Source organism: Panulirus ornatus, chromosome 31, assembly GCF_036320965.1.
Source record: "Panulirus ornatus isolate Po-2019 chromosome 31, ASM3632096v1, whole genome shotgun sequence".
Lineage (NCBI taxonomy): Eukaryota > Metazoa > Arthropoda > Malacostraca > Decapoda > Palinuridae > Panulirus > Panulirus ornatus.
The window spans coordinates 3,468,523-3,486,266 of NC_092254.1; the positions used below are offsets into that span (position 1 = coordinate 3,468,523).

The 17,744-nt window shown below is 40.6% G+C and overlaps 2 protein-coding genes across 3 annotated transcripts in view; one reads left to right on the forward strand and one right to left on the reverse strand.

The window, feature by feature from the left end:
• LOC139758718 (U-scoloptoxin(01)-Cw1a-like) overlaps nt 1-17,744 on the forward strand; it is a 56,683-nt gene that overhangs the window by 16,235 nt on the left and 22,704 nt on the right. The window lies entirely within an intron of this gene.
• Orc6 (Origin recognition complex subunit 6) overlaps nt 717-17,744 on the reverse strand; it is a 64,998-nt gene continuing 47,970 nt past the window's right edge. The window contains exons 3-9 of one of the 2 annotated variants that reach the window (XM_071680398.1): nt 10,287-10,486; nt 9,132-9,258; nt 8,666-8,829; nt 7,761-7,847; nt 5,614-5,734; nt 3,153-3,353; nt 717-1,405 (exon numbers count right to left, since the gene is read on the reverse strand). In XM_071680398.1, the coding sequence (XP_071536499.1) occupies nt 3,153-3,353; nt 5,614-5,734; nt 7,761-7,847; nt 8,666-8,829; nt 9,132-9,258; nt 10,287-10,351 (765 nt within the window). In that variant the 5' untranslated portion in view covers nt 10,352-10,486 and the 3' untranslated portion in view covers nt 717-1,405. The other variant, XM_071680399.1, reaches the window with a different exon arrangement.

The window sequence follows — 17,744 nt, forward strand, 5'->3', positions numbered from 1 at the left end:
TTTCCTCCACCTCTGACACTTATATCCTCTTTGTCAAATTTTCCTTACTCATTCTCTCAATGTCCAAAAAATATCAGGACACCCTCTTCTGCTCTTTCAACCACATAATCTTTATTACCACACATCTCTCTTATGCTTATATAGCTTACTCAATCAAGCCACCTCACCATACTTTGTCCTCATACATTTCATTTCCAGCATATCCATCCTCCTCAGCACAACCCTATCTACAGCCTATGCCTTGCATGCAGATGATATCGTTGGAACTACTATTCCTTCAAACATACCTATTTTTACCCAACGAGATAATGTCATCTTTTTCCACGCATTCTGCAGTGCTCCCAGAACCTTCACCCCCTTCCACACCCTATGACTCAATTTTATGAACTGAGAAAGACACATGTACATTAAACACTACTTGTCTCAAGCATTCTTGACCTGATAAAGATAGAAGGTATGTACACTAAATTGTCTAAAATTTTCATGACCTGATAATCAAGGGAAATTCAGAAAAACATTAAAGAAAATAACTTCTCCCAAAATCATGTAGGTTATATCACTGGGATCATGTAAGAGATTCAAACTGGAATTTCAAGGATTCAAATCATCAGCATTATAGTGTCCAGAGGTTACCTTCCTATTACAGTGTACAGAAGTTAAGTTCCCACAATAACACCAGCAGTTAATTGCAACGGGGGTAAAAATGATAAACAGAAACACGATTAAGTTTATTTCGAAGAGGGCAGATACTATAAACCTATAAATGATACAAAATCAATGAACTGTAAAATACTGTTTATATGCAAATACTATGAACCTATAAATTACACTTAATCAATGAACTGTAAAATACCGTTAAAAACACTGAAGAGAATACTGCCATAAATGAAATTCAATAAAAATCAACAAAACACCAGCTTTTTGTTTAACATAAATATCTTCTGCCTGAAAGAAAAATACTGAAGTAACCAATCTCTGAGATACATTTGAGGAATTTTTTTTATGAAGCTTCATAAATTCTAGGAATGTTTGAAAACAACAGTTCTGTCCATGTAAACTATAAAATATTGAGACAAATTAAAAAACTGAGCAAAACTTAAAACTCTCCATTTTTGTACAACAATTATTTTGCCATACATAACATCTGACAGTAGTTATGCATGTATTTGACAATCCAACTACAAAACAGACAGAAATATCATAGGTCTAAACTGGCAGTGGTTCCATTTTTTGCCACACAAGATGATCCACGTGCTACAGTTATTTTTGTTACAAAATGAAATATTATGAAAAACAAGACTTCTCCAAGACCAAGTCTAAAATATGAGGGAAGGCCCCAACCAGTAGATGTAAGTCCATCTATTCTTCTCTGACATTGTTCAGCTAAAAGACTACCGTCAAAAACCTGAAAAAAAACACAATCAACACAGGAAAAAGTCCTAAGATTTAGTCACGTACCTCATGACTTCATTCACCATCCACTTCTATCATATCTACATTAATAATAAACTATTACAAGAATTTTAGCCAAACTTCCCTTTGCAGATTCCTCAAAAAGTACTATGTTACAGTAATTTCTAATAATTCATCAGTGCAAGCCTCCAGCACCATGCACCAGATTACCATGCACTACAGTTCTATCACTACTCCAGATTATATAATTAAAAGAAGCTCATCAATACATACTCTTTCTTCCCACAAAAACATATTTCCTTTGCCTCTGTCTTTATCTAATGTACAGACAATACTTGTCTAATGATTATCATCAGACTCATTTTTTCATGCTTGTTTGAAATTTCCTGCTTTAGCAAAGTAGCATCAGGAACAATTGAATCATAGAGGAAAAATCAGCAATTGGCTGCTTCCTCTCTTCCACACCTTGAAAAGTAATAACATAATGGGGAAGATTTCCAGCCCCCACTCCCACCCCTTTAAGTCACCTTCTAAAACAAGCACGAGAAAGGTGGGTAAATATATACATATTTCCATTTTCAAAATTCTTCACAATTACCCACACGGTGAGGTACTGCTATGAACAGAAGAATGGCCTCATTTGCTCACATCCACTATCTAGCTGCAATGTATAATGTACTGAGACTTACTTCCATCATTATTTTCTCACCCAGGGAATACTTGGGAAATATTCTTTTTCCCCTACACCCAGAGATAATAATAATCAATAATAATAATAATGATAATAATAATAATAATAATAATAATAATAATAATAATAATAATAAAAAAGAACAGTGTTAGTTGCAGTAGTAATAATAATGTCCACAAAGCTAAAAAGAAAAAACTGCCCTAAACACTAACATGTGTTATGCTTCTAAATCAATCACCTCACTCACTATATCAACTTGTTATCCAAGGCATTATAAACATTTTCATTCAAACCTTCCCCCTCATACATAAACAGCCTCTGTGGCACATTGTTAATTATCAACTGCCCTTGCATCCTTATCTCATCTATATACAGAGAACCTTTTACAAGAAGAGTATGCATGCATGACTAAGAACACTGAAGCCTGACCGATTCCTGTGGAGGTGGGTCTGTATCACGGATGTGCAGTGTCACCTATCTATATCTCTGATGCCTGTTCCCTCCAGCAATGCACATCAAGCAGAATGCATTCTATGCATTCTTCCACCCTTTCTCTCCCTCCAATACTCTTCCACACTAGTTTTCCAATGGCCTTGATGGATGCAAGGCATGGGCTAGAAAAGAGGATGTGTAAAGGAGGGTGGATGTGTGGGAAATAAAAAGTTTGAGGGAAATATCTGATGAAAGGTGTTCTGATTGAATAAGTTTAGATGGAAGGATGGAGAGAAAATGGTTTGAATGGTCAGGGCCTGTACATGCAGGGGGGGTGAAATGTATGCACTGGATCAAGTGGGATGGACCAATATGGTATACAGGGGTCAATGTGTTGTCAATAGACTGAACCAGGGAACGTGAAGCAGCCGGGGCAAATCATGGAGAGGTCTGCAGGGTCTTATTGTGGATAAGGGGCTGTTTTTAGTGCACTGCACACGACAGCAAAAGAACGGATGTGAATGATTACAGATTATCTAAATATGTTCCTGGCATTAACCTACTGACATGGGAAATGGTGGACAAGAAAAGAAATAAAAAATGTATAACAGCTCACCTACTCAGCAGCAGCAGCAGCCTCTAAAATTCTTTTCTTCCATGCCTCAAAATCTGTATCATGAGCTCCTTCCTCCTTACTGTTCTCTACCACATCATTTTTCTCAGGACCTTTAACCCGCTTTTCAGGAGAACATTCTCTCAGATTTTCCTCTACCATGTCCATGAGGGTTCTGGTGCGTTTGCTGCCAAGCTTCGAAGCCTGTCAGAAGTGAAGGTAACAAGATCTACCCATGGACAGCTCCAATGACTAATTAATCTATGTGATTAATTCAACCTTGTGCAAGTTAACCACAGACTGACAAGTAACACATCTTATTTTTACATATAACATGGCATTATTTTTACATATAGAGTTTAATAATTCAAGTCTCTCAGATCATAATGTCACGGAAATCAACACGCCATACAAAATGGAAATGAATGACCATGAACACAGCATAGCAAGAAAAAAAATCCAAGTGCAGAGTATGCAAGAAGCTTGCACAAGAGTACTTGTCCTAATGCTGATGTGCAGATTGAAATCCCGGCATATCTTGGCGAAAAAGAAAAACGAGCAGTACAGACACACAACTTGTATGATAAACTAAGAATTAGGACAGATAGAATGATGATGTGAGAAGGATATATGATTAACAAAGTCCATAAAAAGGTGCAACAATGAGTCTCTTAGGATGGTCTGATCAGGTAAATGTAAGAGACAATTGGCTGGTTAGGAAAGAATATATATAGCAGCACAGTACTGGCAGAGGGGGAATAGCAGTACAGCATTGGCAGAGGGGGAACAAGGAAGAGATGGAAAGATGTAGCAAGAGAACTGATTAGGGCAAGGGATGCTTCATATAATGCCGGAGGAACAAAGTTATAGGTAGCCTAAGTTTTCAAAAAGCCCAACCCATCTGGGTTTTTTATTAAAAAAATGTTCATAATTATCTCATTACATATCCAAATCATTAATGAAATGGAGGTCTCATGTGCTTAATGACTGATTGCTTTATCATCTGCTTGCATATCATTAAAAGTAAAGCTATCACAAAAGATATGAGTAGTTATTGGGCTTAGGTCATGTTCTTGTAACATGTTGAGGTTGCAGTGTGTAAACTCTTTTGTGCCAATTGTTGCCATATCACTTCTTTAAATTCTTAATGCTCTGCACATATGCAGTATCTTCATGGTTATCACGTTTGCATTATCTATAATGATGCTTCAGGCTTCATCATTTCATTAGAAAAATGATTTCTTAGTATAAATGCTCATTTGTATTGTAGGAACTAACATAATTCATGAATTCTCAAGAAGAAAGCACAATTTCTTCTCTGATGCAAAGAAATACCCATTATTTGAGGTCCTGTACTGCTATAACTTTATTCTGATGATAATCATACTTTGAGGTAATGCCTTTATGGTGTATCATCAATTCATTTTACAGAAAACTTAGTTTGTAGTTAATGAGCTACAGAATGCTTAAATGTAAAGAACAGAGGTAAATTGCACATATAATTCAATATTGTACTGCAATGTACACAATACTCTATTGCTTTGTACACATTACTATATTGTTATTGAGTTTCTAAAGTTTACAACATTTCATAAGACGATTACTTAGTTACATTAAGTGTCCATTTGTCCTTGAAAACTTAATGTGAACTGTAAATTCTAAAGGGATAAGCACAATTTCCTTTTTTTATGTAAAGAAACAGTTGTTTCTGAGTTACCTCTAAACTTATTTTGCAAATATCAGTTTTGATGAATTATTTTTACTGTATAATCATCTATTCATTTTCCATATAATTCTTTGGTGATCTTAGTAGCTGTTGCAATATATTTCCATATACAATACTGCGCTTATTTTCTAGCTCTGCTGAGATTATTCTCAGGTAAATATCACTAGATGTGCATCAATAAAATTACCTTGTAATCCACACGGATACCAAAAGGGTAACAAAATCAATCTTAATGAAAAATGAAAACAATAGAATAAATAGAATAAACCTGGGTTTTTATAGAAAAAAGCCTAATTCAGGTGGGTAAACAGGTTGCTAACCAGGTATGTCTCAACTACAACCTTACTGAGGAATGATTGGGCATTGAATGAGTTGGAGGCACTGTTTAGAGATATTGGACTCCGGTCATAAATGAAATTAGTGTGTAAAGGAGAACAGTAAGAAAGAAGCATACTGTAAATGTGCAAGTCCATGTTTCACTTGATGTTCGTAGACTACACAAGCATGTACTTGATCCATTCCATTAAACTGGGAATGGAGAAATGATAAACAGATTTCAAAGTAAATAAAAAAGGGAAACCTTTGTGGTGACTGAGAAAAAACAAAACAAAAAACACTGATATGCAATAATACTGATGCCTTCAACCTATATCAAGTCACTGTTCTTTTAATATCCTTAAGTCTATTTAAAATAAATAACAATACCTTATAAATAAGATGTATTCACACACTCTATACCTTTTTGCTGTGTTTCTCTTGGGCAATCTTAGTCATAACCTCCAGCAGCCGTTGGTACACAATTCTTTTACTGCGACTTGATTCAAAGAGGCGCCGTTGGTCCACCTTTATTTTCATCACCCTAAAACATGCTTTATTCAATACATTGTTTCCATTGTCAAGAAAAGCACATATGCAGTGTACTTCACACATACCTACAATGGAACAGCAGCAAACATTCCTCCACATTCATATTCCCCTCAACCTCTTATTTCCTTGTTTCTCCATTTCATTGTTAGTTCTCTCCCTCTTTCATTCTAACATGCTCATACAAACTCTCAGTCAACTTTCACAAAACATGTCTTTCCATCTACTCAAACTATCTCACTATCTAATTTTTCATCTTGTTGGCATTCACTTTCAACCTTCTCCACAGCAAACATGTGAATTCCCTTAATGTATCCTGCAAGAATGATAAGAAACGAAGAAGTTATACTTATAAATTTGTAAACACATCTGATAATGTGACATAAATTAGTTTTTGAACTTCCTAAGACATATGTACCTACAGAGCAAAGTAGAAATTTTAACAAAAAAAAAAAAAAAAAAAAAAAAAAAAAAAATGCTCATCAGACAAATGGACAATGCCATACTGCACTTTGGTGGTGTATGGGAACTAACCAAAAATTTATTAGACACAATAGAGATATTCAAACACACAATCATTTTTATATTGGCATTACTCCAGCCATTTGTGGTTATGCAACAAGTGAAAAGTTACCTTCAATGTAGCTGTATCACCAGAGCACAATTATGCTGAGGAACTTCTCACTCTCAAATAGTCCATCCTTTCTCTACTACTGAATGCAATGTAACCTTAAAGCTGCAGGAGCCCCTAGAGGAGTCTTTGGGTTAATATAATAACAATATTAACTGGTGTTAACAATAATATTTCTGTATGAATGAATGTACCTTAGATATTGACTGTCTGTCTCCTACTGGCACTGAACTTAAACAGAAAAACTCCAAAGTATTTGTAGATCATCTCCATATTATACCTCGTAGCTACAAGTACAAAGAAGCCACCAACTGTAAGGACTAGACATAAGTTTGTTTGAAAAGCCTGAGGGTGGGCATTCTGCTATTCTTAAACAGACTTCTGGTGCTATTAATATCGAACAGAACAGCATACTGAATTATCGTAATATATTTAGGAACCTACTACAATATCCCAAATATATTCAAACACTGCACTAAAGTTGCCCTCTGCCAGTGGCCTGTTAAGGGTGAGATACTGAAGCCTAAGAAGTGGCAATGGAGTGCATTAGTTATGGAGACTATTGACATAGTCGCCCCCTTGAGGGAGTGCGAGTTGGAACAAGACATCAGAGATAAAGACATCAATAGATTCAATGTTACAACTCTCAGCTTACACCTGAAAAAAAAGTATTTGCAACATATCACAATATATGGAAGATCCTGTGGTTAAGGACTGCTCTTTTTATTCTAGATTCAGTAATCTGACCTATAATCATCACGTTTTTCCAGCACACACAATGACCAAGTGAATATCATAGCCATCAATCAATCATGAAAGCAAAGTTGAGGGGGAAGTGTTTTTCCTCCTAAAGATGGTTATCTGCTTATGCCACTCTCATGCTGCAAACAAACCAATTATATGACATACATTCTCTAAACCCTACATTATCCGCTATATACTGCTACTGTATCAAGACTATACACTGCTACTGTAACCAACTTGTCTGACACACATCCCTGGACTTCCAAATCATCTACCATACATTTCTACTTAATCGTTTTTTCCTTTTCCCAACCTTATTTTACACTTCCCACCTCCACTTCCTCCCATAAGAATATCTGCTGCAATGGCTTTGAAGGTGACCCTCATATTTTTCAAATCTTATTTCTTAGCACAAGAAAATGAGTGCTTCAAAGTTAGCCTGCAGAACTCTTTTAATAAAGGTCTGGAACAACACTCTTGGGTTTCCTTCCATTCATAGGTGAAATGATGACTGGTACCCGAAATATTATCTGAAGATTGTAACCAAACAACCCTATTTTGAATAAGAAAAAAAAGTTGACATACAGCACCACAGTTAGTTATAAAACATCCCCAGGTGGATGTTGATGTTCCTAAAGAGACTTACTTGCATGCAGCAGAGACAGCAGCTGTTTGATACAGGGGTAGGTTTATATCTACGTTTCCTTGGGCTGTGCCTCCACATGACTCATATCTACAGGAAAACATATAAATTGCATCACCACTAAACCTTCTTAACTCCAAAGATCAACCTCACCAATGAACATTCCCTAGCTGCACAATACTGGTAGGTCAAAATGCAAACCTTTTTCAGACTTTCCCAGGCCCATGAAACCATTTTGCAAAAGGATTAAATTACATACTGAATATAAGCATTATCAGTTCTAGAAAACTATGATTCTACTAACAAAACTAGCTTTAAAATACAATTAATCATTTAAAAGTTGCCTAACAAAAAATAGAATTTAATGTTACTTGCACTTTAGACCACTCTGGAGGCACCATGATAAAAATTCAAACCACATAACAATATATTTTTCAGGCTTTCCAAACCTGAATTTTTAATTACGCAAATATTACTCATTCATAATTCTGGAGACACCACGTGTAAACTCAAAGACAAATCAGCTGTGTCTGAAGGATGAACTGTAAGAATTTCTTCTAAAGGACCCCAACTAACTAAGAGCAAACCTTTAGTCATATACCAAAGACGTGACAATACAAAGAATATATCTGTCGAGGCCTTGCTTAAAACATAAGAAAAGCAAAAAAGTGATAAAATTTGAGAATACCAGATATTGATCACTGTAAGATACACCTATAAATTTGGCTCTCTGATCTTATACCATAGGTAAACTGTTCCCTTTTTTCTATGGAAACTATGTCACAGTGGAAACTGTTTTTATTATCTATATTTTCATAAATCATATTTCTACAGTTTAATCTTATGAGTTTACAATTGTGGACAAAATTCAGGTAAAATATCTGGCTTTCAAGACGGAAGACACTTACTGTTTGAGAACCTGCTGTGCTAGAGCTGTAGCAGCTGTAGCTGAGTGTGTAACACAGAGGTCGGCTACACTCACGCCCTGGCACACGTTGAGTAAGCGACTGATGGTCTGACTCATCCCCACATATTGTGGCTTGGTTAGTCCAGACAATCTTATGGCCATACTCTAGAACCAAGCAAAAAATTATTGCTCCTAATCATGAGAGCATGCAAATATGTTGGCATTCACATTGGCTAAACTACGATAAACTTATCTGTGAGTAAAAGGTGTTTGATACTCAAGGTAACTGATCTCCCAACTTCACAAATCTTTTTTTCTGAATACCAGTATCGATCTTGTTTCAAGTGCCTACTATTTTCTCATTAGAAATGTATCTTTTGTTAAGAATCAACTTAACAAAGCCTCATAACAAAACTATGTGTTGCTTATACATTAAACTAACATGGTCTAAAAGATGGGTGACTGACCTTATCGTGTGAAGATCCTGTAAGTGATGCAGCTATCTCTAGACATATAACAGCTCTGCCAGACATACTGAGGGGCAACCTGGAACCACCCTGTACTGCCAGCAGTCGCATCAACTCCTCTGCTTTCCTTCAGAGGTACAGATTAAACCAGTTTCAGTGGTGGCCATTTACAATGTGAATAATATTTCATTGCACACTAGATACAAACCAGTTCCAGTTTTATTTGACTTAATGATTCAGAGAGAGAGAGAGTTCTGCTTTGGATAAAACTCTAATATTTGCCATCTAAAGTATTCTTGGCTTTTCGAAACATTTCACACCAAAGTTAAATTCCCTTCATTGTGAAAAACTGATGATGAAATTAAACATTCTTGAGTGAATCTACAAATCATGAAAATAATACAGGAAGTCGTGATAATATAAGGAGTCAGTGATCTAAAGAGTCCAGTGATAGCATTGCTGGTCCAAGAAATCCAGATATAAGGAATCCAGTGATAGTACAAGGAGCCCACTGATAGCATAAGAAGCCCCATGACAGTAAAAGGAGTAATGTTATAACGAGACCACTGATAGTGAAGTAAGACGCCCAGAGAGAGTATAAGGGGCCCAGTGAGTGTATAAGAAGTCTAGTGATAGTATAAAGAGCCCAGTGACAGTATGAGAAATCTAGATAGTATAAGGAACCCAATTATAGTATAAGGAGCCTATTGATAATATAAGGAGCCCAGTAAAATTATAAAGAGTCCAGTATGAGTCCAGGGATAGCATAAGGAGCCCTGCAACAGTATAGTCCCTTTATAACATATAAGGAGACCAGCGACAGAATAAGGAACCCAGTTATAGCATAAGGATCCTTGTAATACTATAGTATAAGGAGCCCAGTGATACTGTACAAAACCCTGTGATAGTGTAAGGAACCCAGTGATAGCATAAGAAGTCCAGTGATAGTATAAGTTACTCAGTAATGTTTCTTCCAAACCCTTATGTGGTGTCCCGGAATTGAACTTGACCAATGAATTCTGGGGCTGAAAAAAGGCGGTAGATAGACAATACTTCCAGATGCCTGAACAGCACTCGACATCAGCTATCATATCGAATTATTTCCGCCAATGATTTCAGAGGAAATACAAGTGAAGTATAATGTTGGCGACTGACCTGAGTGTAGTAGGGGAGGAAAGTCCAAGCTTCAGGGCCAACCTCTCAAGACCCGTGTCCGCCATCACTACTCTCTTCCAACACGATAACAATCTTCTCCACACGATCTTTGTCCTCCAGTCTGGGGTCAGCTTAGAATCAGGAGACGACCTCCTACAGTCCTCCTGACCTGGGCCACTACTCACTCCTCACGCCTAAAGCTGGCGGTAAACAACTGATCTGAGCCGCGTTCTGCTGCATCCAACCTTCCTTTAAGCTATAATATATATATATATATATATATATATATATATATATATATATATATATATATATATATATATATATATATATCCTGGAACTGAAATTAATGCAGGAAACTATTTTTTGTGCTAAATGAAAAATTCTTTATCCGTCTATCCGATGGATCTTTTAAAGTTCTTGATTAGATAGTAATATGTAAACCAAAAGATGGTTGGTAAACAAGATTAGATGGTTGTAAATAAGACTAGACGATTGGTATACAAGATGAGATAGTTAGTAAACCTGATTAGAAGATTGGGAAACAAGATTAAATATTATGGAGTTATTGAAGGAACTGAGGCCTTTCCGAGTAGGAAAGATTGGCAATGAATGGATAAACCTGGGATGAAGAGAACATCCCGCAAGGATCAGTACTTAGCCCAATCTTCTTTATATATATATATATATATATATATATATATATATATATAATGATCATTACTTGGCCCAATCCTCTCATATATAAATGATCAGTACTTTGCCCAATTCTCTTTCTTATATATATAAACATTTTCTCCAAATATCTGGAAGGCAGTTAAGTCTACTTATTTTGTGAATGATATAGGGTATGCAGTCGCTCTTGCCGTTTCAGCTAGCATAAAACAAAAAAATATTGTGCAATTAGAATTTAAATTTATTTGAGTTATACCCATTTCATTTTTTAATTGCTGAATTATAGAGAACGATTTTACCTATTAACGGGGTAACGATTCTAATGTTTTTCTTGTACCAACACGTTAAATCTAGTCATTGCTGACCATACAGCGTTACATCATCATTCTCGTTTATGGTGATTTTTACCTATTATATTACGTATGAGAATTCTATTGAAATCATTGCCCTATGACAATGATCTTTATTATCAATGCTAGGTACAAATATTTGGTGTCAAAAGGCAAATAAAAACCTGACATGCAATTAAGACCTGCATGGTACTCAATGTCATAAATAAGCTCTCTCCATCTTGCTACCTGACTACCAGGTACTGACACTGTAGTTCCTGGCTGTAGCTGCCTGAACAAGCAGGGACTGACACTGTGGTTCCTAACACTGGCTACCTGACAGTGTGATTCCTGATGCTGTACGAGGGATGGCCAGGGCTCAGCCTGGTACTGAGAGGGATGGCCAGGGATAAGTCTGGTACTGAAGGATGGCCCAGGTTCAGCCTGGTACTGAAGGATGGCTCAGGCTCAGCCTGGTACTGTGAAGGATGGCCAGGGCTCAGCCTGGTACTGTGTGAGAGATGGCCAGGACTCAGCCTGGTACTGTGTGAGGAATGGCCAGGACTTAGACGGCTACTATGTGAGGGATGGCCAGCGCTTAACCTGATACTGAGAGATGGCAGTATTCAGCCCGGTACTGAGAGTTGGCCAGGGATCAGCCTGGAACTGTGTGAAGGATGGCCAAGGGCTCAGCCCGGTACTGTGCGAGAGATGACCAGTGCTCAGTCCGGTCCTGAGAGATGGCCAGGGCTCAGTCCGGTCCTGAGATATGGCCAGAGATCAGCCTGGAACTGTGATGGATGGCCAAGGGCTCGGGTTAGCAATGTGGTTCTCGTGTTGGTCGACGACGTGACTCTTTTGATGATGAAGCTGATGTACGACTCCGAGTGACCACCTCACCAAGGGTTACTGACAACACTGGTGACCGCCTCCCCATGGGTTACTGACAACGCTGGTGACCACCTACAAAGGGTTACTGACATCACTGGTGATCGCCTCCTATAAGGTCACTGACAACACTGGTGACCACCTACAAAGGGTTACTGACAACACCGGTGATCGCTTCCTATAAGGTTACTGACAACATCCTGCACCACTCGCTAACCGCAGTCATCATCCTGCACCATTATATAGCCCGTCATCATCCTGCACCATTAACTAACCCGTCATCATCCTGCACCATTAGCTAACCCGACGTCATCTTGCACCATTAGCTAACCCTAGTCATCATCCTTCACCATTAACTAACACCAGTCATCATCCTGCACCATGAGCTAACCCTAGTCATCATCCTGCACCATTAACTAACCCGTCATCATCCTGCACCATTAACCCATCATCCTGCACCAATCTGTTATGTCATCATTACTGAGGGTGGTCACCCAGAGCGGACGCCACCAGTGGCCCAGCCTTACCTCACCACCCGAGTCACTAACATTCCTCTTAGGAGGAAATGACCAGGTGCTAGCGCTCAGGTCATGGGGACTGACCAGGTGCTGCTCAGGTCATGGGGACTGACCAGGTGCTGCTCAGGTCATGGGGGCTGACCAGGTGCTGCTCAGGTCATGGGGACTGACCAGGTGCTGCTCAGGTCATGGGGACTGACCAGGTGCTGCTCAGGTCAGGGGGACTGACCAGGTGTTAATCAGGTCAGAAGGACCAGTATGAGTCTACGTGTAAGGTAATATGATAGTGATGGCCATCTAAGACACTGTTCGTAAAGGTGTATCCTGCCGGCCACTTTCGCCCAGAAAGTTATATTAACATGCGTTATTCACAGACAAGATTTGCATATTCCAAGGTGGTCCGAGAAGTGATAATACGTTAAGATAACATTCGCGGGACGCGTTGAGTGTCGGTGGGTAGCCATGCGCACTCGATACTTTTCTTCAGAACCTGAAGTGACTTTTCTCACAGAAGATATTTACCCAGCGGCCGGCTTCGGGCCCCACTGGATAATGGCGGCAGCAAACGTTGTCTGTGGGAAATGTTCACACGGACCCAGAGCCCCACACCTACCCTCCCTCCACCACCAACATCATGATCCACTGCTTTACCAATATACACAAAGTTATCTGTTGACATTCTTCTTGTATGTAGTTATTACACTTACCACACTGACGGAAAACATTTACCACCATTTTTCTCAAGTGACATTTCAGTCAGACGAGGTAGGTGTGTCGAATCTGAACGTAGCATATTTATATGTCAGATGTAGACAGAAAATAAAAAACATTTCAGTGACAGTAAAAAGAGAGGACATGCCTGAGGGAAGGTGGACCCGCACGGCAGGGGGACAGCTGCTACCTGACGTGGGTCGGACTTACGACAACAGGTGTCTTATCTAAAAGGGAAGAACAATATTAATGGCATTTGTATCACTGAGTTCTGACAGAGGCAGGGAGAGTTCAAGGTTCCAGAGGCATGGAGAGTTCAAGGTTCCAGAGACAGCAAGTCTGACAGAGGCAGGGAGAGTTCAAGGTTCCAGAGAGCAGGTCTGACAGAGGCAGGGAGAGTTCAAGGTTCCAGATACAGCAGGTCTGAGAGACAGGGTGAGGAAGGTTCACAGTAAGATTTCAACATGTTACGAGCCCTCTAACTTTGGTAATGTCATCCCCTGGCCAAAACCAAGATAAAGTGGTGTCATGTCTTCCATGTAACACATATCTTAGCTTTTGTTTTCATTAGTGTGGCTAGAGATAACTAGAGGTGGCCAGCCCATGTTGTTCTTGTGTGAGTGACTTGTATTGTTCTGGCTGGGTGAGCCGGACCAGCCCCAGGCCGGAGGCTTCTACCCTCCTGGTCATGACCACATTCTAAGTTCCCGGTTGACTTGCCGCCGCACTATCGTTCCAATAATAAATTAGGGAATCCATGGCTTTGTCTGTCATCCCAACTGTATCCCGTATAGGTGACACGTGTTTATGGCAGGTCACTGACTCTTCCTCAGTTATCATACATCCCACACACATATTCCTTCTCCCCTCCCCCAACAACGATTACACAATTTGAGAGCGATTATGGCTGCCATTCCCACACAACCGCACATTCGTTGTTAGAAATATGACATGGTGGTAGTCACGACACACAGCTTCAAAACTATTTTCATGATCCTAAATTACAGGCAATATTGTGAGAACCTCCACGTGAAGAGTCCGGTACTGGTTCATTGTTATCTTACCTTAATCTGTACGTCTTATAGTTCGTTATACATCCTCCACCGGATGTCAGGCATCGTTAACTCATGCCTCAGACGCCGTACACCTTAATTGCTTTGTATTGTACGCCTGGCAGCTTATTGTCGTATGGTGCAACAATATCGTACGCTTGGATGGAAATATCTTATGCCCTGCAGTAGAATACACTTATTGAAGATATAAAAACATCGTTAAACAGACAGCAAAATATCATTCGCAAGGCTATATCATATGGCAGACGTGTAAACATACGAAAATCATCGTACGTTAGGCAGCAAAGCATTGTACGTCCGGCAGCACATAACACCGCGGGCGAGGCGTCCGGTATCATCTGCTTCACTGTAGCGAAAAGCGATGGTAAAATGTTTCCCCGAAGTTCCAACTTAGTACTGGGACTGACCTTGACATGCTTTACCCACACTATGTGCGGAGAGAGAAAGTCAAAGTCAAGGTCATGTGGTCAAACAGTAGTATGACTCAACTGAGGTATAATGTCTGACTTCACGATACCTTCATTTGCATGTAATGGCTACACGAAATCTTTTAACCTTGCGAGGCGCACGAAGGTCTCAGTGAACGCCTTTTTCTCCTGCACACTTTTTATACACAAGCCGCAGCCTGCGTGTGGAGGGATGTGCATGACCCTGGCAATCTTCCATCGGCCTTTAGGGACATATACCACTGATGCTGCCCGGCTCACATCGTGCCCTTTGCTGAACACCGGGACAGACCACCTTCGCAAGGTCGAGCGAAACTACAATAACTCCTGTGAATCTTTCCTGAACGAAATGGAAATAAAACCATTATTACTGTCATGACATGCTGCCCTAGGCAACTGTGTTCCCTCTGCTGGGATCTCAGGCATGGCCTGCTGCCGTAGGTCGCCATCTACCGTCTTGTAGAGTCATACGTCTGGCATGGCCTGCTGCCGTAGGTCGCCATCTACCGTCTTGTAGAGTTATACGTCTGGCATGGCCTGCTGCCGTAGGTCGCCATCTACCGTCTTGTAGAGAGTCATACGTCTGGCATGACCTGCTGCCGTAGATTGCCATGATTGTACTGTGATTACTATCCATTGTCATGGTTGTTCTGTTCCATTGTTATTGTACAGTATCATGGTTGTTCATCATTGTTGTCGTGAAGTTCTATGGTTGTCTATGCTTGCTGAACAGTTCCAACGTTGTACAGACCCATGGCTGTTGCACAGTACCCTGATTTGTGGCTATACCATTGTTTTGAACAGCCCCATGGTTATCATCCTGTACCATGGTCGACATGCAATAAAATAGTTGTTGTACATTTCCATGGGTATGTTTCTGTCCCATGGATGTTGTACATTTCTATAAATGTTGTTCACTATCATGGTTGTTGTATGGTCCCGTGTACTTGCACAGTACTATGGCTGTTGTACAGTCCAATCCCATGGCAGTTGTAGTCTCCTAACTGTTGCACAGTTCCATGTTTGTTGTGGTGTATCATGGCTGTTGCACAGCTCCATCACTTGTACATTTTTGTTTTTTGTACAATACCATGGCCGTTGTAGTCCAAGTTGTTGTACAGTCCCATGTTCTTGTACAGTCCCGTGGAATTTGTAAAATACCATGGTTGTTGTACAATGCCATGGCTGTTGTACAATACCATGGCTGTCGTTGTCCCACTTGTTTGACAACCACATGGTTGTTGTACAGTACCATTACTGCTGTACAGTACCATGGCTGTTGTACAGTACCACGGCTGCTGTACAGAAAGCAGGGTGTTGCCTAGTTGAGCCATGATAGTTGTACAGTAACAAGGTTGTTATACAATATTATGGTTGTTCAACAGTCAGATGGTTGTTGTACAGAACCATCAATGTTGTATAATACCGAGTCTGAATGAGCGACAAAGTCGTGGACGACCTGCAGGTGTGGCAGGTGGTACCCATGGACGACCTGCAGGTGTGGCAGGTGGTACCCGTGGACGACCTGCAGGTGTGGCAGGTGGTACCCGTGGACGACCTGCAGGTGTGGCAGGTGGTACCTGTGGACGACCTGCAGGTGTGGCAGGTGGTACCCGTGGACGACCTGCAGGTGTGGTGGGTGGTGGTGGTACCCGTGGATGACCTAGGCAGTGGGAGGAGGTGACCTGGTTGCAGTACATGAGGCAGCTGGGTGAGTGGGCGGGTTCCGTGTTTCTTCAGTGGGAGTACAACAAATGAACCTGCCCCCTGGTAAAAACCTGTGTGCGCTATACTTCTTCCACAGTTCTACTTACTACACATTGGCTGGAAGTAAATATTGCCAAGTGCTTATAATCCACTATGATCTTCACACGTCTCTTACCAAGAAAACAAAAAATACTTAAAAATGATCTTGAATTTCATCTTTGTTCTCAGGGGAAGGTCTACGGCCCCGGTGCTGGTGCTCCAGGCACGGACCCACCCCACCCCCACAGCAACATACTGTCCCCACCCCCACAGCAACATACTGTCCCCACCCCCACAGCAATACACTGTCTCCACCCCACCCCCACAGCAATATACTGTCCCCACTCCACCCCCACAGCAACATACTGTCCCGAACCCACCCCCACAGCAATATACTGTCCCCACCCCATCCCACAACAACATACTGTCCCCACAGCATCATAATGTCCTCACCCCACAACAACATACTGTCCCCACAGCATCATAATGTCCCCACCCCACAACAACATACTGTCCCCACAGCATCATGTCCCCACCCCACAACAACATACTGTCCCCACAGCATCATAATGTCCTCACCCCACAACAACATACTGTCCCCACAGCATCATAATGTCCTCACCCCACAACAACATACTGTCCCCACAGCATCATAATGTCCCCACCCCACAACAACATACTGTCCCCACAGCATCATAATGTCCCCACCCCACAACAACATACTGTCCCCACAGCATCATGTCCCCACCCCACCCCCACAGCATCATACCATCCACATCCCAACCAACAGCAATTTATTGTCCCCATCCCACCCTCAGCAAGATAGTCCCCACCCCAACCCCACAGCAACATACTGGCCAATTCACCAGTCCAACACTGGTCACTTGTACACCTGTGTGGTCTGGTAAGTATAAGATACAGATGCAAGATTGGGAACACTGCAAGCCACACCTTCAAAAGTGGCAACATTGCAAGTTACAGGTGTAGGACTGGTAAGACAGGTGTTGGACTGGTAAGACAGGTGTAGGACTGGTAAGGCAGGTGTTGGGCTGGTAAGACAGGTGTTGAAGTG